Raw genomic sequence first — 24,836 nt, forward strand, 5'->3', positions numbered from 1 at the left:
TGGTGGAGACGGTGGTACTGTTGGACCGACCGTTAGTGGTGTGGCAGAGGTCTGCACACCTGTGTGTGTGAGTGCGTGCACTGGGGTACCGGAGGGTCAGCAGACAGCACTGTGTGTCCGCTGTCACTCTCTGTCTCTGCCCACAGCGCTGAGGTCGCAGGCTCCTACGCAGCCACAGCTAGTTTTCATACAGTGGTGGGATTTGAACTCCGTCTTCATGCTCGCCCAGCACACACTCTGAGACTATAAAGCCCACGCCACCGCACCTCTTTGGTTTTGTTTGCTTTGTTTCCCAACATGGACACTAGAGATTAAACTCAGGTCCTCACACTTGCATGGCAAGCGCGTCCCCCAGTGAGCCATTTCCCGGTCCCCTCGGTGGTTTTGAGACAGGGTCTCTGTGTAGCCCTGGCTGTCCTGGAACTCTCTCTGTAGACCAGGCTGGCCTCGAACTCAGAGACCGGCCTCTCTGTGCTGGGACTGACAGCATTTGCCACCACCACCCAGCTGGCTGTGCTGTTGTCTTTTTAGTTTGCGTTCGTGTTGCTTGTGCATGGAGGACGTGCGTGCGTGCGTGCGTGCGTGTGTGTGTGTGTGTGTGTGTGTGTGTGTGTGTGTGTGTGTGTGTACAGGTTCTGCTCAGCATGTGGACGTCAGAGGAGAGCTCTGGGGAGCTGATTTTCTCCTGGCGCCTGTTTGACACGGGGTCTCTGGTTTCTGCCACTCAGTGCACTCAGGGTAACTGGCCTGTCTCCACCTGATGTCTTTAGTGAGTGTCTGCATTACAGAGGCGGGCTACCCAGCAGGCTTTGGGTTACAGAGGCGGGCTACCCAGCAGGCTTTGGGTTACAGAGGCGGGCTACCCAGCAGGCTTTTGTGGTTCTGGGGATGGAACTCTGAGGCTTGCATGGCAGGTGCCTTTCCTCTGAGCCATCTTGCCAGGCCCTAATTCATGGTTTTAATACCTCAGAACCTAATTACATTCTTTTGAGTTTGATGTCAGTTTAAGCAGAAAATAAAGCAAACATGCTCCCAAGTGTCTAAGAGTATATGGTCATTTTTGTGGTAATTGGTTTTTCCCCCCTTTTCTTGACACAGGAGACTTTTCAAGAGCTTGGGATGTTCTTCTTGACCACATTCAGTCAGCCGCACTCAGCAAAAACAATGAAGTGTCCCTGGCTGCTCTGAAGAGCTTCCAGGAAATCTTACAGATTGTGTCCCCTGTCAGAGACTCGGAGAAGCCTGAGACACCACCTGTAGTTAATGTGCCCGTGCCCGTCCTTATAGGAAGCATTGCAGGCCCAGGCCTGAACAGGCCATTTGTCAGAACAGATTCCATCGGAGACAAACTTGGGAGATACAGTTCTGAGCCACCCGTAGTGACTGATGAGCTGGAAGATTTGAACCTCTGGTGGGCTGCCTGGAATGCCTGGTATAGAATTGGTTCTGAAAGCACAAAGCCCCCTGTTACTTTTGATAAGCTGACCTTTATTCCCAGCCAGCCTTTCCTCACAGCTTTAATTCAGATCTTCCCAGCTCTCTACCAGCACATAAAAGCTGGCTTCAACATGGACGACCTGCAGAAGCTGGGGGTCATATTGCACAGTGCAGTTTCGGTCCCCATCAGTTCAGACGCGTCCCCCTTCATCCTTCCGTCTTACACCGAAGCAGTGCTGACAAGTTTACAGGAAGCCGTGCTTACAGCTTTAGATGTTCTCCAAAAGGTAAACGATAGTGAATACGGGTTTCTGCATTTTCTTATTTTCCAGTAAGCTTCATAAGATAAATTCGGATTTGTTGAGATTGCTGTGTATGTATACTTTGGGATACATTTAAGATTGTCAGGATTTTAAAAACTTCCTCTTCCTGATATTTTCAAAATAAGTAATTCAGGTCTGTTTTCAGTCGTTAAGAAGGTCCTTGTGTCCTCTAATTTCAGTTGACTTAAAGTTAATTCTGGGACTGGAGAGATGGCGCAGGGGTTAAGAACATTGACTGGGATTTGGAATCTTCCAGGGGACCCATGTTCAACTCCCAGCACCCACATGGCAGGCTACAATTGTCTGTAACTCCAGTTCCGAGGACCCAACACCTTCACACAGACATACATGCCGGCAAAATACCAATCAATGCTCATTTAAAAGAAAAAAAAAAGAATGCAGTATAAAGTTAATTCTGAAATTATTGGTAGCCTATACTAAGACACAAGGGTAAGCATGTAAAAGTATTTTTCTTACTGCAACTTTAAAATGCATATTTTTAGCTGTGTATTTTGTTTTCTACAACAACAAATTACAGATTTAAACAGATCTAAAAATATTTGAATAAATTCAAATTGGGAAGAAAGATCATATCAAAATGAAAGAGGTTTTAGATTATCGAGGAAGTTGATTCTACAGTTCATAACTGCCAAAATCTTAAACAAAGGCTAACAGTGTGGTTGAGTGAGTAGAGGAGCTTACTTCCAAGCCTGCCTGTGGTCCCTGGTTCCACCTCCCACATACATGCCATGGGACGAGTGTATGTACACACTTATAAATGGGTTAGTCGGGTAGTGGCATATGCCTTTCATCCCAGCACTCTGGAAGCAGAGGCAGGTAGATCTCTGTGAGTTCAAGACCAGCCTGATGTACAGAGGGAGTTCCAGGATAGGCTCCAAAGCTACACAGAGAAACCCTATCTCAAAAAAAACCAAAACAAACCAAAAAAAAAAAAAGTGTTAAAAGAAAAAGAAAAGGTGAACAAAATTGGGTGTAATAATTCCTGTGACCCTAGCACTTGGAAGTCTGAGGCAGGGAGGCTCACATGAAGTTTAAGCCCAGCCTTAGCTACAGTGTGAAACAAACACTAACAGAAAAGGCCAATTCAGGAATCAGCCATTTCAGTGTCAGAGACGAGAGGGAGCCAGGTTCTGCTCTGCTGTCCAAGCTCATCCGTGCGCTGTCATGGGTGGCTTTCTACCCAGCTGGGATGATGAACATGCCAGCGATGTTTCTAATGACCATGGTATCCATAAACTGCCTCTGGAGACAGTCAGGCCAAGCAACAGTTCTTTATCTGTGTAAAGATATTGTTGTATTGTACAAGAAATAAACTGTGAACAAACTCAAAATTTAAGATAATCTGACATTCAAAGATTGGTTGAGGGGCATGAATTTCCACGACTGAAATCAAAATAAGTTGTAAAAGTTTTCATTGAGGAAAAAATATAATTCATCCAACTTTTCCCCTCTGATTAAATAACACAAATACATTGTTTATACATTTCCCTAAAGTGAACAAAAAAGGTTTTCTACCAAAAAAAAGTACTCATTTGGAGAACTCCCAGATTCTTGAATTCATAACTACATATTCAGGTTTGTCACACACACGTATAGGGTAATAAAGAACAACACATACACTCTTTCTTTTTCAAGGTGAAACTTGAGATTTTACTTTTTTTTTTTTTTTTTTTTTTTTTTTTGGTTTTTCGAGACAGGGTTTCTCTGTGTAGCTTTGCACCTTTCCTGGAGCTCACTTGGTAGCCCAGGCTGGCCTCGAACTCACAGAGATCCGCCTGGCTCTGCCTCCCGAGTGCTGGGATTAAAGGCGTGCGCCACCAACGCCCGGCTGAGATTTTACTTTTTAATAACTCCACTTTAGCAGAAAAAGAACAAATAGTTATTCATTATGGCTACGAGGAATTTGTTCTGATCTCTGGCTCTGAAAATGAAAAATAACACCATTCCAAACTTAAAAACTTGTTTTTAATCACTAAAATAATTTTGCTTGATTTTTTTTTAAGGTTGATTTGTTTTTCAAATATAACGGCTGTGAACATATAGACAGGCATAGGCAGCGATCAGCTGTTGTGTCCATGAACAGATAGCACTTAGAGTGAAGTCAGCTTCGTCCTGACCTAATGCTGGCCTCACGGCTGCACTGTGGCAGATCTCAGACACTGCACCTCAGCATCCATCCCCTGGCACTTGTCTAATATGCTAGCCCTTTCCCTCCCCCTTCCGTGTTAAAGAATGAATCACACTTCGTTAAAATCGTGTGTAACCTGACTGAACACTTTCAGGTTGGCTTTTACTTACATTGTTTAAATACCTTGAATTCCAAGTGTGAAAACATGCATACTGCACGAGACAGACGGAACGGTTCTCAGGACTGTTTGGGTGAGCAAATGAGCGCACAGGGAAGAACTTTCTAGAGCTCACACTATGCATCCTAATGTTCACTTATTGCTTCGTAGGCCATCTGTGTTGGACCAGAGAACATGCAGATAATGTACCCAGCTATATTTGACCAGTTGCTGGCCTTTGTAGAGTTTTCCTGTAAACCTCCACAGTACGGACAGCTGGAGACAAAGCACATTGCAAATGCAAAATACAATCAGGTAGTTTACAAATTGTGTTTATCCTGTGATGAGTCCTGGCTTATAAGTGAGATCCAATGCAGGCAAACTTTGGGTACCTAAGAAACGGGAGTTTTCATTCTTACCTTGTGTCTGTTACAGCGTAGAAATGGTACTGAGAAACCGTGTCTGTGGTCCTTTTCTTCTTGTTCTTCATGTCTCTCCTCTCCCGGATGGCCCTCCTCAAAGTTTGCCCTGCCACATCCCTTGTTTCTTCAGAAGTGAAAGTTCCACTGTACCTTTTTCTTGGCTCCCTCATTCCTCTGTAAAATGGCCTGTAAATCTCTGAGGCTAACCTCACCTTCAAATAGATATCAAATAGATATGCAAGATGAAGAAATCTGTGTGTACTCAATAAGTTGTCCATTGCTGGTGTGAAATTTAGTTGGATTTTTATATAAATTTCCATAGCCTTAGTTGGCAAATTATATCTTCGTTTTGACTTAGAACAAAAGTAAATTTTTAAATGCATGTACATGCTGATTTTCTTCACTCAACATAAAAATTATAATTATATATAGTCCGAAAGTAGTTTTAATATGTATTAATTTTTCTCGTTCTATTTGTCTTGCATCACAATGGAATCACAATAGATCCAACTATTTGCACCGGTGAGTTAAATTTCCTAAAACTGTCCTAACCTCCTGGCAACAAGTAAAGCCCATCTTCCCAGTCCTGACAGAATGCTCTCTCTGCGTCCCCAGTAGTTGTAACTTCTGCCTGGCTGAAAGTGATTTTTATGAAGTACATATGTTTTTGAAACCTTTGCATGTAATATGATCTGATCTAGAACCAAGGCCTGAACTTGTAAGGAAAAGGAGCTTTCTTTTCAAAAACAATATCCTTTCCTTCAGTCCCATTATCTTTAACTCCATGTGAAAATATTACCTTCTAGGCGGAATGGGTTGCCTTGAATTATGTACCATTTGCTGAAAGATCTTTGGAAGTAGTTGTGGATTTGTACCAAAAAACAGCCTGTCATAAAGCAGTGGTGAGCGAGAAAGTCCTCCAGAGTATTATTAAGGTAGTGCATCTTTTTTCTCTCTCTAATTTTATTTGATATTATAAAATAATTGAAATTTCTCTTTAGACGATATATTGGAATAAATGAAAAACGTTACTTATAGTGACTTCAAATGCATGCATTGTATGTAGCAACCCCCCCCCTTTTTTAATCTATGCGATACTTTGGGGTGGGGTGTCACAGTCCTAGAGATTAATCCCATAGCCTCTCAAATGCCAGGCAGATGCTGTTCTGCTAACTATCTCCAGCCTACTAAGGTCTTTCTTCACAGTGGATTCATTATATGTCTTAAAGAATCATCGACTCTTGAGGATGCTTAGTAGCCAGGGATGCACTCAGAGCATCAGCTTAACTGGTGATGCAGACTCACTCTTAAAAGGCCAGTTCCTTGTGTATATAGTATATAGATGGCCATGTTGGTTTTGTTTAAGTTTAAACTCTGTTCATTAATTTCTTCTTCTCTTTGAAGGACAAATCTAAACCTAAACTTTTAAGTTTTATATTGTTACGTGGCTAATTTATTGCACTATTAGAAAAAATACATTAAAATATTGAGGAGAATATAAAACTCAAGGAATTTTAGGTATGAAACTTGAAAGTAGCGGTATTTGGCTTGCTAGCTCTCCCCTAAGCACTGGGGAAATGTTTGCAGTACTGACCTCTTTTGAACGGAGACGCATCTGAACAAAATTCCGTCCTGCTGGGAGAAGCAGGGGAGGCTAGCTGGGGATGGTGTGAATGCGGGCGGCATGGTCGCGGCACATTGGTAACCAGCACTCAGGAGGCTGAGACCGGAGACAGACAGACAGGCTGGATCCAGCCTGAGCTACGTCAGGGAGACTGTGTGTCCAATAAAAACCATGTAGCCTTCAGAGCTGGAGTTAGCTCGGTGGTACTGGGCATTCTGGCATACAAAAGCCCTGTTCCAAACAAAGTGAAGTGTGTCTTTGTAGGAAGCAGGCTTTGGGGACTGTGCCTGTGAATCCGTCTTTCTTAGTCTTTTCAGTGACGCTAACTGCGATGCTGTTTTTTCAGTCTTGTTAGTGTTTTGTTCTGAGTGCAGCTGTGTGTGTTTTAACCCATCTTAACTGTCTTCCTCTTCAGACTCTCAGGGTTCCTCTCAGTTTGAAGTACTCCTGCCCTTCGGAAAGCACATGGAAGCTGGCGGTCGCGTCTCTCCTCAAAGTCCTCTCCATTGGGCTGCCTGTCGCTCGACAGCACGCTGCTTCTGGGAAGTTTGACAGCATGTGGCCAGAGCTAGCCAGCACACTCGAGGACTTCCTCTTCACCAAAAGGTCAGCCCGTTGATCGGAGTGAAGAGCCGTTAAAGAGCTGTTGAGACCTGGGTGGACGGCCCAGACACGCTGGACGGCACCGGTGTGGCCTAGTGACTGACAGCCAGAGGAGGAAGGGTGTTGACCGTCACTGTGCTGGAAGACCAGGCCTGATGCAGAGGCCTTGGTGCTTAGCTGTGTCCTTGGACGGCCTGCTCACCATCGAGCTGTAGTGTCAGACTGTGCACATCCCTCTAAACCTGACGGCGTTGGTGCTGTTGAAGCATGCAATATAAAAGAAAGTAGGATAAAGCAGTTCAAATGGGGGCCTTACCTGAGGTGTGATGGCAGACGTGTTCTTAGGCACTGCGGCGGCCTCACTGTTCCCCTCTGTTGACTGGGGTTGCAGTGAGGACCCACGGGAGGAATGCAGACGCAGCTCCGCAGACACTGGCTGAGTCCAGCTGCTGTTGTCACTGTTGTTCTGTTCTCGGTGGTTTCAATTTGTGACCATCTTGCTCTTCATGAAGCAGAAAGTCTAGAGTCCGTCCACCTTGATTCTTTCAGAACTATTGATTTCTCTGTTCCTGCTGTAATAAGTTAGTTTCAGAAAATCTAAATTAGGCTTTTTCTCTATGGATGTTCTCTTCTTACATTTACTGTAAAGGATTTAATGCGTGTTTTACAAATTAATGGGCTTGATTGAGGGTCTTTTGTGTCATGATCAGCATGAAGAAATTCAGGTGTGCCGGGTGGTGGTGGCATACACCCTTGATCCCAGCACTCGGGAGGCAGAGCTAGGTGGATCTCTGTGAGTTCGAGGCCAGCCAGGGCTACAGAGTGAGTTCCAGGAAAGGCACAAAAGCTACACAGAGAAACCCTGTCTCGAAAAAAAAGAAATTCAGCTGTACTCTCAATGTTGAGTTTAGCTGTGGATGGTATTATCTATAAACCTTTCCTTTTTATACATTATACCAAGAGAAGTTTAGTTTTACTGATGTTCAGTTCAAGTGGTCCGAGTGTTTTAATAACTACTTGAATTTAAAAGTGAATTTTTTAAAGTGAACCGTGATGTCTCAGCCTAAGGAGTAAGAGCTAATGTTTTATCCTTTGAGTACTGTTTGTCTCTTTTCTGTTTGTTTGTTCAGGATATGTTTTACCTTTAAAAACCAAATCTTTTTTTTTTCTTTTTTAGCATACCTCCGGATAATCTTTCCATTCAAGAATTTCAAAGAAATGAAAGTATTGATGTTGAAGTAAGCAACCTTAGAAAAATTTCCTGGTTTTTACTATATTTGAGGATTGTAAATGGAATTTGAAGACTTTAAATTTTTTTCATTTTAGTAGGGGAAGGGCACGTGTGTGATGTATGCATGCCTCTCTCTGTCGCCCTGTGTGGCCTGGATGTAGGTCAGAGGACAACTTGGTGGAGTCTTCCGCTTTGACTTAGTTCTGGACCCACTGAGCCATCCTGCCCCGTGAAGTTTTTAGCTTTGAAGATTGGGTTGGTGATGGAGTTGGGCTCTGTTGTCTTTAAGTGAGATAGCTTAGCTTTTAAGTAAATCAAATCCATGATTTTCAGGTGTAGACTTGAGAGTGTAGGCTTCTTCATATATCTAGCAAGTGTTGCCGTTACTATTTTAAAACTTGGATGAGCTTTTCTTTTCCTTTCAGGGATAAAATAAACTTTATGTCAGGATAAGGTGTTTGACAGAAATGAGTGTAACTTTAGTTTCTCATAGTTTATTATTTCTGATTATAAAAAGTAAGTTTAATTTTAATTTTGGAGATTTTATTTTATCATGGGTGAGTTTCAGTTTTTCTGTATATTTACAGTTGGAATGAAGATCAATATGTTATAAAATTGTAGTGTAGTAACCTTAGCATCAGTGGTCAGGTTGTCCAGTAACAGACGTTCATGTAGTACAGTAACCTTAGCATCAGTGGTCAGGTTGTCCAGTAACAGACGTTCATGTAGTACAGTAACCTTAGCGTCAGTGGTCAGGTTGTCCAGTAACAGACGTTCATGTAGTACAGTAACCTTAGCGTCAGTGGTCAGGTTGTCCAGTAACAGTAGACGTTCATGTAGTACAGTAAACAGCGTCAGTGGTCAGGTTGTACAGTAACAGTAGACGTTCATGTAGTATAGTAATCAGGGAAGGTTCTTTAATTTCTTAAGAAATAAAATTGAACTTTTACTCTAGAAGTTATACTTAGTCGGTCTCTTTTGATGAAAAGAATATGTCTGAGTCCCCTGTTGTTTCAGGTCGTTCAGCTTATCAGTGCAGAGATACTCCCCTACGCCAATCTTATTCCTAAAGCGTTTGTGGGCCAGATGATGACCATGCTCAACAGGGGCTCCATCCACTCCCAGTCGTCCTCGTTTACAGGTGTGTGTGTGCCTTCAAAGGCTTCACGGCGGTAAGACGCATGAAGTGCTTTTGAAGAAGCTGTTTAACTATAAAGCGGAGAGTGGGAGGCCACTCTGAGGGGTGTGGTGTGCCTTTATGAGGGGACGTCGCTCTGATGACATGAGTCCCGAGCTACTTGTGGGATCTAACGGAGTCACGGGCTGACAGAGGTCACTCATTCTGTGGCCTTGTGACTTAGGGGAAACGCCTTACCACGTGTTAAGGGGCAGGCGCCTGCTGTGTGCAGGGAGTGTGAGCGCCTGCTGTGTGCAGACGCTGTGCCGGGAAGGCGCTGTGCGGGAAGGCGCTGTGCCGGGAAGGCGCTGTGCCGGGAAGGCGCTGTGCCGGGAAGGCGCTGTGCCGGGAAGGCGCTGTGCCCCACGGTGTTTGTGACACAGGTGCACAGTGTTGAAGGAGGGGATGAGTTCTCATTGGAAACACTCCCGTATCATAGGACGGAGACCAAGAGAGAACACGCTCCTTTCGCTGTGGCGTCACATCTTAATTTGAGTGCTACCTCAATTGTTTTGTTATTATTTCTCTCTATTAAAATATGTGTTCAAGCCGGGCAGTGGTGGCGCACGCCTTTAATCCCAGCACTCGGGAGGCAGAGCCAGGCGGATCTCTGAGTTCGAGGCCAGCCTGGGCTACCAAGTGAGCTCCAGGAAAGGCGCAAAGCTACACAGAGAAACCCTGTCTCGAAAAAACCAAAAAAAAAAAAATATGTGTTCAAATCTCAGATGTAATTGTGACATAATAATGTGATTTTTTTCTGTGAGATTATTTAGAAATTACACATTCATTGACTACACCCAGGAATACTCTGATACCTTAGAGAGCATTTGCACAGTTTGGCCTCTAGATGGCTCTCCTACTGCTTACAAGGCACTGGATGTTCCACTTACTCATCAATTTCAAACAAATTAGCCTGTAAGTTAATGAGCATGGGAATTTCAGAGAAAAAGAATTATGTGGACTTAATTTTTACATCATACTTATATTTAAAATGCTAGATGTTTTAATAAAGGAAAATTAAAAATGAGGTATGGGTACTCTAGCTAATAAGCACGGAGTTAGGTGTGCTCTAGTCCTAGACTTGTTTCTGGCAGTCCCAGTGCTGTTTCTGTGACGCGCCAACACCGAAGGGCACCTGCACACCCTTCGAGGGACTCTTTCTGCAGGAAGCACAAGCCCCTCAGCTCTACCTGGAGCTTTTCTGTAAACACACACGGAGAGACAGTCCATGCCAAACACGTTCCTGTGATGACTTGGTTCTCGGCTCTTTAGCACCAGAGCCAGAGTTCACAGACTCTGGAAGGAAAGGCCAAAACCAGCGAGTAAAGAAAAGAAACTGAGTTTATTTGTGTAAGAGTCGAGAGAGAGAAGAGTCTGTCACCGTCGTGGTGGGGAAGTGTGGCCGCGGCGGCATGGCAGCTGGAACGAGCTGCGAGCCCACATCTGGAACCCCGGGCACAGCACTGAGAGTGAGAGCAGGAGCCAGACAGGGAGGAGGGGGATCCAGTGCACACGGGGTGGCACGGGCCTTGGAAACCTCAGTGTCCACCCCAGTGACACGCTGCGTCCAGCCGATAGTGCTTCCAGCTGGGGACCAAGGGCTCACATGGCACACAGGTGTCTGACATCTGGTACTGCATCTTCCAGGAAGGAACAGAGGTGAAATGTGGACAAGGAAATTTCTGAAGACATTATCTTCACACTAGAAATGAGAACTCAGTACCAAAACAGTGAAAGATAAAAGGCCCTTAGTAAGTCATATCAGAAGATGTCAACATACTTACAATAAAAAGATGTTAAAAAATGTCAGAGACAAAATCTAGAAGTTCTCCTTAGGAACTGCACGCTTCCCAAAGACTTGTCATGGCAGCTAAAACTGGAGTTCTCCCCATGGAGGTGCATGCCTAGGCATGCTGGGCAAGCCTGAGTACAGAAGAGTAATTCTCACACTTGAACAGAAGGGATGTCATGTTCCCAGGGTTTTCGCCTCAGACAGGGTGGGGTGGGAGAGTTCCCGTTTCCCACTGCTGCTCAGAGCAGTGGCAGGGAGGGAGGTGCTGGGAGCCACACCCAAGTACCACTGTAAAATGATGGCATCTTCAAAAGATCTACAGCAATGTTCCTTCCATTCACCCTTTCTTAGGAAGCCACTGCAGAATATCTCCATGAGAACAAGAGGGAACCAGGAAAATGGAAGGCTTGTGTTCTGGAAGTGTGGTCTGAGGGAGGATGGTGCCAGCCAACGGCTGCCCCCAGGTTATGGCTAGACAGCAAGATTAGAGAAGAACAGGCTCATGTTCCAGAAGAGTTTGTTGCTAGGAAAGGAGAAAAGATAAGAAAGACAGAAAAGGCAATTAATTGTGACTTTTGATTTATAGTGAACTCTTGAGAAGTTTGGTGAGGTTTTGTTACTGTTGTTTAAGGTGGGGTTCCAGGTACCCCAGGCTAGCCTCAAAAAATACACAGCTTCAAACTTCCTATTTAACCTAGAATCACCTCGAACTTCTTTCTCCTGCTGGAGTTACAGACATATGCCACCATGTCCACTTTATGTGATACTGGGGATTGAAGCTGGAAACCAAACTCAGGGCTTTATGCATGCTAGCCAAGCATTCTGCCAATCACGCGACATTCCTTGCCATTGAGACTCACTTATAGTATTTTCAAAGGGAAAAAGATGAGAAAACGGTTGGAGCCAACAGGTGCTTGCCACCAAGCCTGATGACCCGAGTTCCTCACCAGAACCACATGGTGAAAGGAGAGAGCCTGACTCATACACGTCGTAGTCTGATTTCTACATGCACACTGGCGTGTGTAAACACACACACACACACACACACACACACACACACACACACACTAAATACAGTAAAATCAAGAGAGAAAATGCCGATTATGGACAACCTTATTTTTCACATTCCAAGAAGGAAAATTGTTTTTTTACTAAATATTATTAACTAGGTTGTTTAATCAATGCTTTTCGTCCAACTAAGGGTATGTTTTTTATTCCTCGCTTGCTAGACTCATTCTTAGCATGCACTTTAACATTTTACTAACAGTCAAATGTTGTTAATTTTACAGAAGCGGAGATTGACATTCGCTTGAGAGAAGAGTTTTCTAAAATGTGTTTTGAGACGTTGCTGCAGTTTTCCTTCAGTAACAAAGTCACGACACCCCAGGAAGGCTACATCTCACGGATGGCGCTCTCGGTGCTGCTACAGAGGTCACAGGACGTCCTGCATCGCTACATAGAGGACGAGAGGCTGAGTGGAAAGTGCCCTCTCCCCAGGTGCGTGCTTAGTTAAGGAGGAGATCCACTGAGATCGTGATGAGTCACAGAGACGGCTCGAAAACCAAGAGATTCCCTAAGTGAGCTCAATGAACCTGAGGGGGTCGAGAACAGAGTTCACCCTCTACAGTCCAAGTGTTCATAGGCTTTGTTGCATATACATATGGGGTTTTTAAAAAATAATTATGCTATTTCAGGCCTCTCTTGGAGATTAAGAATATGTGATACATGTATTAAATTATGTTTAGAACCTGAAAAAAAAAATGAAACCAGAAAATAGGTCCTCTGCCTGAGGTTTTTGCATAAGGACTTGCGGATTTGTGTGAAAATAGAATTTTTTTCTCTAAAGAGAAAATAAGAGATCACTTCCCAGGGTTATCTTTCATTGTCACTTCTTCATATCTATTCCCTGGTCCTCTCCTAAATCTCCACATCTTCCAATCTGCCTAACAAAAGCCCTTGCTCCTAAGCTGACCCCTTCTTGGATCCTCAGCTTGTGTTCATGGCAGGGTCTTCAGGGCTAAATGACACTGGAACGATAGAGAGAATTCAGCAAAAGATGTAATTGTAATTCCTTTAAATGTAAACACAAGTTTAAGTCACAGCAAATCAGAAATACAAGCAGATAGAGAGGCCCAAGTTAGGAGAGTCAGAAGACCGCTCTGTGATTGGGTACGGGTGCAGAGGCTGACTACATCCATAAGTCCAAGTCTATGCACTCTTCTTGTCTCCTTATCAGTTTCTGAAGTTGGACCTGACCTGACAAAGGATACAGGTTTTCTTTTTAAGTGTTCAAATGTTATTTACCAAATTGCCTACTACAGGTTCATACCAGTTTAGATTTCCCCAGAAGTGTATGAAGGCCTTTTCCTCAGTCTCCAGCATCTTAAAATTCTTTACTCGTTTAGTGTTTATTTTATAGTTTTCTAATTTGATGAACGAAAGTCACAAAATCACATTTTTTAAAATGACCAATACTTATTAACCATCTACAATCTTGAAATTTAAATTTCTGGGTCATAAATTATAGGTCTCTACCTTCAAATGTATACACAAAAACATCCCATTGACAGCGTGCTAGTAATTTGATTATGGAGACAATTAAAAATTGGTTATTTACTGTTGATTCCTGATATGTGCATGAAAGAGACAAAGCTGCTTTGAGTGAATATTAGATTAGATCATAATATTATTCAGAAAATACCTTTCCCTCATTTTCTGTGTTGAATATTTAACTAGCTCATTTAGTATTTCTTTTAAAATTTATTTTTGCTATTATTAGTTACGTGTTGGTATGTAGGCATTAGTACACTAACAGAGGTGTTAGTCTCCTGAAGCTAGACCTATAGGCAGCTGTGAGCTGTCTCTCCCACTTCCAGCTTTATCTAACTCGAGCTCTGTTGATGTCTTCTGATGAAGTTGTTTCATTCTGTGCTGCAGTATTGTGTGTTTTGTATATGCAACATTTCAACATCAGATTGCTTGCAAAGAAAGTTTGATGTCTAGGGATGTAGTTCAGTCATTGGTTGAGTACTTGACCTGTGTTCAGTCCCCAAAACTACATAAACAGGGCCTAATAGTGAGGTCTCTAATCTCAGCAGTCAAGAAATTGAGGCAGGAGGATCAGAAGTTCAAGGTCATCCTCAGTTACAGGTTTGACATCAGCCTGGGGAATGTGTGAGGTCCTGTCTCAAATTAAAAGAAAGAAGGGAGGGAGGGAGGGAGGGAGAGAGAAGAAAGAAAGAAAGAAAGAAAGAAAGAAAGAAAGAAAGAAAGAAAGAAAGAAAGAAAGAAAGAAAGAAAGAAAGAAAGAAAGAAAGAAAGAAAGAAAGAAAGAAAGAAAGAAAGAAAGAAAAGAAAGAAAGAAAGAAGAAAAAGAAAGAAAGAAGGAAGGAAGGAAGGAGAGAGAGAGAGAGAGAGAGAGAGAGAGAGAGAGAGAGAGAGAGAGAGAGAGAGAGAGAGAGAAAGGAAGGAAGGAAGGAAGGAAGGAAGGAAGGAAGGAAGGAAGGAAGGAAGGAAGGAAGACAGACTTGAAGTAGGGCCCTGAACAGTACTGGGAAGGCCTGGCTCACGGTGGGATTACAGATCTGACCAGTGGTAGAAGGGACCGTAGATCAAAACAGTCATTCCTGTTGGGGCAGAGGAAAGAGCCAGGGTGTTCTTTTGGGCCCGTCTGTCCTTATTATGTGCTTATTCTTTATGTTAAATGTTGCTACTTAAGCAATCTCAGAATTAATTTCAGGCACGTTTCATGATAGTCATTTGAAAATATCAGTAAATAAATGAAAAACACTTGAGTATCATTGCAATTTTAGCAGCATTATAAAATATGTATCAGGTATTAAAAGTATCTTTTTCATGTAGCCTTTGGCAAATTTCTGTTAATATTGTTAGAAAACAAACAAAAGTCATGTTGTGGAGGAGTTTTGAATGCATGTGTTATAAAGAATTGTAGTTGTAAATAGTTGCAGGGTCTGTCTTGTAAATGCAGACTTCTCAAGAGTTGACTCACTCACTCCCCTTTCATTGATAATTCTGGTAAGAGTAGCTACACATTAGATTCATATCTGGAACACTGGTATTTGTGATTGTTTGTTTTTGCCTTTTTGGGGGGCCACCACCCTGCTCCCAAATAAATCACACATAGAGACTTATTCTTAATTATAAATGCCTAGCCTCAGCTTGGCTTGTTGCTAGCCAGCTTTTCTTAACTTTAAATTATCCTGTTTATCTTTGGCCTCGGGGCTTTTATCTTTCTCTATTCCTGTATTTATTTATTTGTTTGTTTGTTTGTTTCATCTTTCTCTGTGGCTTGCTGTGTAGCTGGGTGGCTGGCCCCTGAAGTCCTCTTCCTTGCTCTCTTCTTTCGTCTTCTTTTCCTCCCAGATTTCTCTTTCTATTTCTTCTCTCTGCCTGTCAGCCCCGCCTGTCCTTTCTCCTGCCTCGCTATTGGCTGGTCAGTTCTGTGTTAGACCATCAGGTGTTTTAGACAGGCACAGGAACACAGCTTCACAGAGTTGAAGAAATGCAACATAAACAAAAGTAACACACCTTAAAATAGTATTCCCCAACAGGTATTTACATGTATTTTTATTAATATGTGTTTGATAATTTTTCCTTTTACAAGAATTTAACATTCTTTTATTTTATTGTATTCAATATTTTTCCAAAATATATCTATTTGTACAAACATTCTGGGGGAAAAATGCACAGTGTATCTTTAAAATCCTAAAGGAAATCATCTCTTATCTATTTTAGGCAACAAGTAACAGAAATCATATTTGTTTTAAAAGCAGTCAGTACTCTCATCGATTCGCTTAAGAAAACTCAGCCTGAGAACGGTAAGTGCTTCAGACTTGGTTATCCTACGAGGCACTGCACAGACAGCCTTCCTGTTAGTGTGCTTTGTGTGACTGCTACGAGGCTGAACTTCAGAACGCCACCGCCACTGTGACGACACAACTCAATGCCCTCCTCCCAGTGTCAGTTCCGTAAAAGGACTTTCCAGTGTTTGCTCTTTATGTTAGACGTCCTGTTTCCAAAACACGTGGTGGGCCAGCAAGATGGCCTTAGCCTGACAACCTGAGTTTGGCTCCGGAACCCGGATACCAAGAGACGAGGACTGAGTGCACAGAGTTGTCCTCTGACTTCCGTGCATCCTTACACACGCGTGTCTTACACACACGTGTCTTACACACGCGTACCAGACACACAGTGATAAACAAACAAGTTACAGATGGTTTGATTTGTATGTGAACAGCGCCTGAAGAACAACATCTGAGCTGCTGTCTGGCCTCTCCATACATGTACACCTGCACACACATACACCTTTAAAACAGTTTAAAGTTGGAATTATGAACTTATAAAGTGAATTTTTTAATTTGATGTAACCATAAGTCATAATGATATAATTGAAAAGTATAATAAGCTTTATTAAGAAAGAAGAAAAAAAAAATAAAAATGCCAGCCTTCCTAGCAGAATTATGTTGGATTGCACATAGCTGTCCAAGCCTGATGCAGGAGATTGGCCGTCAGGTGTAGGGCCAACAGGCTCCGTGTCTGTTTAAACTTTTTATTATTGTCTTCCTGTAGTTTTGTTGCTGGAAATAAAGCATTTGGAGACTCATTTTTGTTGGAAGGGATTTTGTTTTTATTATTTTACTTGATGGTAAATTTTTGAGGAGGCACTATTAATACACATAAATTAAAAATATAAAAACTCTGATTTTTCCTTTTATAAGAATGCTCTTATAAGGTGCTCTCTGGGTAAGGGCACTTGCCACCAAGCCTGAGAACTTGGGTTCAGTAACAGAAACCACACGATAGGAGGAGAAAACCGAGTCCCACAGGCTGCCCTCTGACCTCCAAGGGCCTGTCGTGATGCACACGCTGAATGAGTGCTGATATATATGTGGGTGTGTGTGTGTTTATTACTACTTGACTATTAATAATTTGTGCTTCTCTCTAGAAGTTTATCATATAAATACAAAAGACATGCTCCAGTAACCCCCAGTTTTCTATGCAAACAAATAACAATGTTCCCTGTTTATAACCACTTTTTTCTTAATTTTTCATTTAACAAACATGTATATTCTTCCGTATCAATGCATAAATCTCTTTAATATTCTTTTTATAGTTTGGCATTTTTGAAACAGAATCTCATAACTCAGGCTGGCCTTGAACTACTATATATGCAGCCAAGGATAACCTTGAATTACTAGTCTTTTCTCCCTTACCTCCCAAGCCCTGGGTTACAGATATGTGCTGTCCACCTGGCTTCCTGTTAGACTTCCTCAGAGGTTACAGCAGGCTTTAGAACAGACTATGAGAACCTGCGGAGACTCCCACAAGAGTTATGTCAGGTGTCCGCTTGAAGTCTCTCCTCTAGTAAGCCAAGAACTGGTGTCCTAATTGGGCTGTTGATCGACAGTGTAGCTAGTCTGGATTTGTTTGCTGCTCAGTGGGCGGTGGGAAGTGCCGTGGAGGGCAGCTGGAGCAGCGGTGCTTGGCTCCCGTTTGTCTTCAGTTTCTTTTCTGACTCCTTTTAAGCCGATCCCCACCCCAAGCAAAAGCAAAAAGGACTCTGGTGTGGATTCTTCTTTTATTTATTTTATTTATTTTTGGTTTTTCGAGACAGGGTTTCTCTGTGTAGCTTTGCGCCTTTCCTAGAACTCACTTGGTAGCCCAGGCTGGCCTTGAACTCACAGAGATCCGCCTGCCTCTGCCTCCCGAGTGCTGGGATTAAAGGCGTGCGCCACCACCGCCCGGCTGGATTCTTTTATTATATTCCATTTTATTTACTGTGTGTGTAGAGGAGAGGTGTCCACTGCCCCGCCCACATGTGCAGGTCATGAAAACTGCAGGGAGTTGGTTCACTTCTTCCACCTCGTGGGTCCCGGGGGTCACACTCAGTGTGGAAGGTGAATAGTGAGTAGTGTGAAAACATGCTAGATGGAAAAAGTCCCATAAGCATCTTCACTTTGGAAACCCTGGATTAGATAAATTTGAGTATGCCCTTTTACTCTAAGCCTTTAGTGAACTCATATGAATTATTGGTCTTTAAGAGGAGCGATATATGTGATGTCTACCAAGCTTGTTTAACCAGGAACTTATTTTGGAAGTTGAAAAAGACTATGTTAAACTCATTTCCTTATTTCACATCAGGAGAACTGAGATACTGACTTGACCACAATACCAAGCACTACCTTATTTCAGGGAAAAACTTGTCACCAGCTAATAAAACAGAATAATAATAAAAAGTGCTTTCAGCCAGGTGTGGTGACATGTGATTTTTATCCCAGCACTCAGGAGGCAGAGGCAGACGGATCTCTGTGAGTTCGAGGCCAGCCTGGTCTACAGAGCGAGATCCAGGACAGGCAGGACTACACAGAGCAACCCTGTCTTAAGAACCAGGCCCCTAAAAGGGGGTGTTTTGTACATTCCAAAGCATTCTTTATTGTGTGCTCCTTGCCCCAGACTGGAGACTTGCCCCGTGCGATAACGTGGCATCTGTCAGGGAGTTTTATGTGGAGACTGAGCACCCTGCAAAGCCCTTACCAGAGAGTAACATGGGGGGTTAGTCTGGGTAACTTGGGGAGACACTGTCTCAGACTAAAAGGTGGAAAAGATTAGTGGTACAGTGCTTGCTTGCATGTACAAGTACTTGGAAAAAATCCAGCAAACAGCAGAAAGCATAAATGTCATATGTGATCTTCAGTATAAGCAGATTATTGGATAAGATGAGTCACTCTGGCCCGCCTGATGAAAAGCTCCCATTTGGTAGACATGGTGAGGAAACCTGGTGATGTACATTAGAGGGTAGCAAGCACTGTGAGAAGACCAGGTCTGTGCAGTGATCGAAATTATAATCAGTATCAAGGGCATTACTGAGAGACTCCTAGGAAGATACCTTAGTAGGCAACTGAATAAAAATGTTTTCTAATTGTTCTTGACATGCACACTATATTTTCTGGCAGCTATATAGAAAATAATGATTTGGATTATTTCATTAACTTCCAAGTTTTCACAAATTGAAACATCATTTAAGATGTTTTTCTTTTTAATTTGTTGGTATCGGTGAGTCTATACTCACTGATTGTTTCTTTCTCTTCCTTTTTGAAGATTTTACTTACTTTTGTCTATGTGTATGACTGTTTTGTCTGCATGTGTATGTGTGCACCACTTTTGTCTGTGGTACCTGAGGAGGCCAGAAGAGGGCATTGGATTCCCCTGGAGCTGAAGTTAGAAATGGCTATTACCAGCCAGCCACATGGGTGCTGAGAACCAAACCCAGGTCCTCTGCAAGAGCAGCCAGTGCTCTTAACCACCGAGACATCTCTCCAGCCCCTTAACTACTTTCTTACCTAATTTCTAAGTACATAATACTGTATTAACCCTTCTTTTTCATACTTTATTATATATCAGGAAATCTTACAAAATGTAAAAATGAAAAGACGCTTACAGAATCATTTGTTACAATTTTTAAATCTGTGTTTATGTAAATTGAGTGACTACTGTTTATATCCATTCTGTTTAGACATTTTTATACTTTTTATATTACAGTTGATGGAAATACCTGGGCACAAGTCATTGCCTTATACCCAACTCTGGTAGAATGTATCACGTGTTCGTCCTCAGAAGTCTGTTCTGCTCTTAAAGAGGCACTAGTTCCCTTTAAGGATTTCATGCAGCCACCAGCATCCAAAGTTCAGAATGGAGAATCTTGACCAGCTGCAGCCATGTGAAGGAAGACGATATTCTAAGGAATGTTGGCTCCTGAGGCGTCAAAAGAAGGACGATTCTTCCTGAAGTAATTCCTGGCAGCTGCTGTTTGTCTTCTTTGAACTGAAGTAACTATCTGGGTCAGTGATTCATAGAAAGCATCCGAGTGAAAAAAGGCTCCTGGCGGAATCGCAGCCTTGTAATGAGTGATGCTGATGGAGGGATAGTGAATTCTCCGTCATACCTGCTACCATATCTTCAGTCGGTGATTTAGAAGTGAGCTTATGTACAGTGTGTGGTGTGTGTGTCAATGATGTGCTTTTTAAAAAGGAAGAAAAGATATTTCCATTCAGATTTTTGAGGCTGGTGTTTTGCACCCTTTTTCAAGTACAGAATTGTACTAAAGTTTTATGCAAGGTGGTACTGTAACATTCCATATTATCTACAACCAGCCTTTGTGAACAAAGGGAACTGATATACTGTGTGTATAATAAATGGTACAGTTCTGTATAAAATAGTTGCATTTATTTAAAATTTAAAAATATTGATGATGTTTAATGCTTGAAGCCGTATTTATTATTAATACAAAATTATTTGCTTACATTTTTACTTCTGATTTGCCTTCTTCTGGGGGCAGATAAGCTTATGGTGTAATCACACAGTTAGCTTCATGCTTTTTCCGTGCATTGTTAGTGACCTGTACACCTCTGACCTGAGGATCATGTAAACAAGCAGAAGTTATGATCTGCTGACTTTGCACCTTGGAAACACAGGTTGTAACGTAATACACTGAGATACATTGTAGCACGATGACCCAGTCATACCTCATTTCTTTAAGCCTCTCTCTAAGCTTTCACGTGTCTGTTTTTATATTTGCTGTCTGAATTTTAAAGACTTTTCATATTTTATATTTCTGCTGATTTTTCCTATGGTATTTGTCACTGTCTTTGAATGACAAGGCAAGATGACTTGAGATTTCATGAAACTTTGCCTGTGAGGTGTTTTCATTTCTGTGCTTCCTTTTCTGAGTTCCTTTCAAGAAGAAACAGCACTGAGCTAGCCCACAGTATAAACCACCTGCCACGGGCAAGTGCTAGCCCAGAGTATAAACCGTGTGCCACGGGCAAGCACCAACACACAGTATAAACCAGGTGCCACGGGCAAGTGAGTGAGTGGAGGCAGCCGGCATTTCGCAGTGGTTTACTGTGGGGAGAGCAAAGCACTCGCCGCTAGGGAGCACATGATCTGTCTCTTACAAAACTGACTTTGACCTAGCTCACTCTGTTTTTTATTTAATTAATTATACTGTTGTAATCTTCTTCTTCCAAGTTAAAATTTCATTTCACAGATTCTGAAAACATGAAAAATGTTGAAAACATTGCTATTAATAAGAAGTGATAGTGGGGTTGATATTATTTTAATGCACTAGAAAGCTTTTGACTTTAACAAGATTTATAAATTCTGGGCTCTCCAGAATAATCATAAAACTATAAGGAGACATTAAAGTTGAGTAATCAATGAGATACAGTTTTGAGGCTATTTTAAGTATATAATGATTTAATTTGCACTATATTCTGTATACGTGTGGTAAGGCCTATTTTGAAGGAGTATTATTTTTATTCACATGAATCAATGAATTTCTATTTTATTATTTCATGTAAGGTTAAGGTAAAACATGGTATTTCATAGACTGTGCTGTCAATGTTTTCTTAAAGGTGTAAAAAAATGACTCAAGCCGTGTATTTTTTATATTTTGATATATTCCCTTGTGGATTTAAAAATAGGGATATCACTGATAAAGTATCAAAATAATAAGGGTGGCAACATTTTCAAAATATTGCCCTGAGTTTATATAAAGTGAAAGTGTCTGCTCATAATAGATCAGTTGCAGTCTGAATGATTATTCTCCAGTGAAGGTTATCTGTAAGTCAAGGGTCTAAAGCATACAGTTATATAAACTAAACAACCTGAGCTAGCACAGTATTAGCTGTCAATACCAATCTCATGCTGTATAGTTTTAAAACATAAAGTGTGATGAGTGTGTTAATGTACAATAATTAATGACAGTCTCAATGTCAATCAAGCAAGTGGGCCACTCCCTCCGTGGACTAATTGACCGGCGTCTCCCCCAAATTTCTCTCAACTCCCAAGGAGTCACTACTGTAATTAATGCCTCAAGGTCACACATTCTTCTCAGCTACATTTTCTAATATGTGCTGGTCCCAGACAGATCAATCCGTTGTCCTTGCTCTGAAAGTATGAAGTGGGTTCTTCAGTCACTACAGTAACTGGGCTTCATGGAGTTACCAGATTCAACCATGAAGCACCAGGTTCAAACCCATCGCCCCCCCTTCCAGTGCAATGAATTTTAAATCTCACGGTGAGTTTTTACTGCCGACCATCTCTGTTAGACACTGTTGAACACGGGCCGTGTGCCAACAACTGATGACGGTAGAGGTCTGAGTGTGATTGTGTCCTTACATAGGTCACCTTTGGGAGTCCAGTAGTGTCTTATTTCCTTATGATTGGTTTCAAAGTTCTGTTGGTTTCACTATATGAATTTTGCATAACATTTATTAAAGCCTATCATGTGCCAAAAGGAAAAAAATTGTCATTAAGTCTGACCAAAAAAAAAAGTGCTTTTAACTTGCTTATCTTTGTATTACATTAACATTTATGTTCTCACCTGTTTCCCCATATGGTTATTGAGTGAACAGCTGCTACATTCTTTGAATTATATATAGCATCAGAAGAAAACAGTGTATAATTTAGTTTATTTATGTTATCCTAGTGAATAACATTCACTTTAAGTCGCAGCAGTGACAGTCATTTGTCCTTTCTTCTACAGCGTTAAGAACGTTGCGTCTGTTGTCTGTTTGGTACCAACTAGTCCTAGGTGAGCGTTTGGCCAATGGCCAGCTAAGAAACCGCGAGTGGATTAGCATACACTATTGAACAGTGCCAGAAAACATCTGAAATGCATCCCCTGTAATGAAATGTTCATGACAGTCATGTCAGTAAAAGGCACTATTTTGTATACTCCTCAGATGTAGACTGATTGGTGTGGATAGCTGAATTTTTAAGAGTTGGCTAAGGGCCACTAAGGCAGGACACTTCCAGGAAATACCTACCTATGTTTGCCTCAGAAATGAACTGGAAATCAAGATCCCAAATAGATTAATGTCCAAGTTCAGATTACTGTGGTTTATAGATTTTTTTTTTTAGAAAACTACCACAGAGGTAGACAAAAATGGTCTCTTCAAAAGCATGACTAGCATCCTAGAATGTTCCTTCCCACTTAACTAGATTTGGCATTTTGGAGATCACTCTGAATTACAATTTGCAACGCTTAGGGCTATAAGACTGTCTTTATTAGACTGATCTATGGTTTTGGTTTTTTTTTAATTATTCGTGAGAACAGGCATTACATGACATGTTGTATTACTTACTGACTTACATATCAGTGGATAAATAGTTTTAATACTTTATGATATTTGAATTAAAATTTTGTATCTGGAGAGAAGAGTGGTGCTTTTATTTTAATGTTGTTTTTGTAAATGGGAAAGAAGGTTGTTATTGTATCTTAATTTACATGCAAGCCCTCTCGGGGGAACCTAGATTGAGTCCAGTCGTTTTTACTGTATTAGCAGTGTTGGCTTTAAAGAGCCGTGTGGACAAGCTGGGTATAAAGGCTCACGCCTGTAAACCCAGCAGGACTACACAGGAAGAAGGCCTTGCTCAGGAAGCAAACCAGAAGAGCTGAGGTAAGTCCCCCTTGACTGGGAATACTCTGCGATCTCACAGGGATCAGCTAAGAGTCTGCCTCCTGATTTATCTTTAAGTAATTTTCCAAAGCTGCTGTTTCTGTTTCTAAAACAGCGGTGCTCACAAGTTACTGAGTCTTCAGAATAACGCTCAATGTGAGTGTGGACTTGACTTCCTAAGGACATTCTTGGGCCCTTATTCAGACTGTTTGATAAGGCACCGTTACATCCAAAGAGTATTTCACCGTTTTCCTTCCCCTTTTCTTAGGCGTCACTTTCAGCCCCTCCGGTTTAAATGATGTGTTCCCTTTCTTTCTCCTAATATTCCTCTCTTCGTTCCTCTTTGTTCCCATTCCCATCCACCTCTTCTTTCATGATGAGATTCAGAGTGACAGACATTGGTGACAGCTTCCCGTGAAGTGTGGTGACAGAAGTGCCTTCCTCTTCGACCCTGTTGCCTTTTGGTTGAGGTGAAGTTCCCTGCCTGCCGTCTTAGAAGGGTGGAACACTTTTGTAAAGTAGTTTACGACTGTCGCCTACTGTATTTCTGAGTCCATGGTTCTGCTGCCAAGACCCAGGGTGGGATTGCTATAAATAAGTGGATCCAGGAGCTAAACTTGGAACAGTTATGTCTTTGCTATGTTGTGAATAGCAGAATGATGTCACTTTTTTAAAGAGGGGAGTTTAAAATTTGCAGGTCTTTTTGTTGTGTTTTGGGGAGAGGGGTTGTTTTGCCTTTGTTTTGGGAGGCGAACAGTGTGCTGATAGGTTTGTGTCATCTCAATACTACTTACTGATAATTGCATTATTTGCTTTCAGGAAGTATTCCAGGCACCATATCACTTTTGTTCCATCTGTTTCTATTTTTCTATTACAAAGCAGTCATTTGGGCACTAGAGAGATGGATCAGCAATTAAAGAGCACTGACTACTCTGCCAGAGGACCTTGGTTCAATTCCCAGCACCCACATGGCAGCTCACAGTCACCTAACTCCAGTTCCAGGGGATCTGATGCCCTCCTGAGGTTTCCATGAGCACCATGCACTCCAGCGGTGGACAGTCATCCCTGCAGGCAAAATACACAAACACATAAAATTAAATCCATATCGATAGTAATTTTGATATAAGACCAGATGTTTTATCATATTTCTGAGTACTCCCAGAGTATTTGGTGTCCACTGTTGCTTATGGTGACACAGAGAGGCCTTGAAACATCCTTTATTACACTGTTGAGAATGAGTAGACCCTCAAGTCAGAAAAGGGGAATTGCTGAATTTTGAGGTCATCTTCAGTTGGTACAAATATTACCTTAAGCTTCATTTTAAACTAAAACTCAGTAAATAGGGTAGTGTTAGGTCTGGGGTCATGCAATAATGGTGGACAGACAGACCATCAGAGTCTATTAAGCCAGAAGCAGACTTTATTCCAGAAAAAAAAAAA

General features: G+C 41.9%; 1 protein-coding gene across 5 annotated transcripts in view; it reads left to right on the forward strand.

Annotated features, from left to right (window-relative positions):
• Mon2 (MON2 homolog, regulator of endosome-to-Golgi trafficking) overlaps positions 1-23,153 on the forward strand; it is a 73,288-nt gene extending 50,135 nt beyond the window's left edge. For 2 of the 5 annotated variants that reach the window (XM_028869588.2, XM_037196731.1), the window contains exons 26-35: positions 1,099-1,724; positions 4,238-4,381; positions 4,993-5,010; positions 5,295-5,423; positions 6,528-6,718; positions 7,893-7,953; positions 8,964-9,087; positions 12,205-12,412; positions 15,671-15,753; positions 19,475-19,659. In XM_028869588.2, the coding sequence (XP_028725421.1) occupies positions 1,099-1,724; positions 4,238-4,381; positions 4,993-5,010; positions 5,295-5,423; positions 6,528-6,718; positions 7,893-7,953; positions 8,964-9,087; positions 12,205-12,412; positions 15,671-15,753; positions 19,475-19,638 (1,748 nt within the window). In that variant the 3' untranslated portion in view covers positions 19,639-19,659. Of the gene's footprint in view, positions 1-1,098; positions 1,725-4,237; positions 4,382-4,992; positions 5,011-5,294; positions 5,424-6,527; positions 6,719-7,892; positions 7,954-8,963; positions 9,088-12,204; positions 12,413-15,670; positions 15,754-19,474 lie in introns of all 5 variants that reach the window. The other 3 variants (XM_037196730.1, XM_028869589.2, XM_028869586.2) reach the window with 2 other exon arrangements.
• The last annotated feature ends 1,683 nt before the right edge of the window (positions 23,154-24,836 follow it).

The sequence above is a fragment of the Peromyscus leucopus genome, chromosome 18 (genome assembly GCF_004664715.2).
Source record: "Peromyscus leucopus breed LL Stock chromosome 18, UCI_PerLeu_2.1, whole genome shotgun sequence".
NCBI lineage: Eukaryota > Metazoa > Chordata > Mammalia > Rodentia > Cricetidae > Peromyscus > Peromyscus leucopus.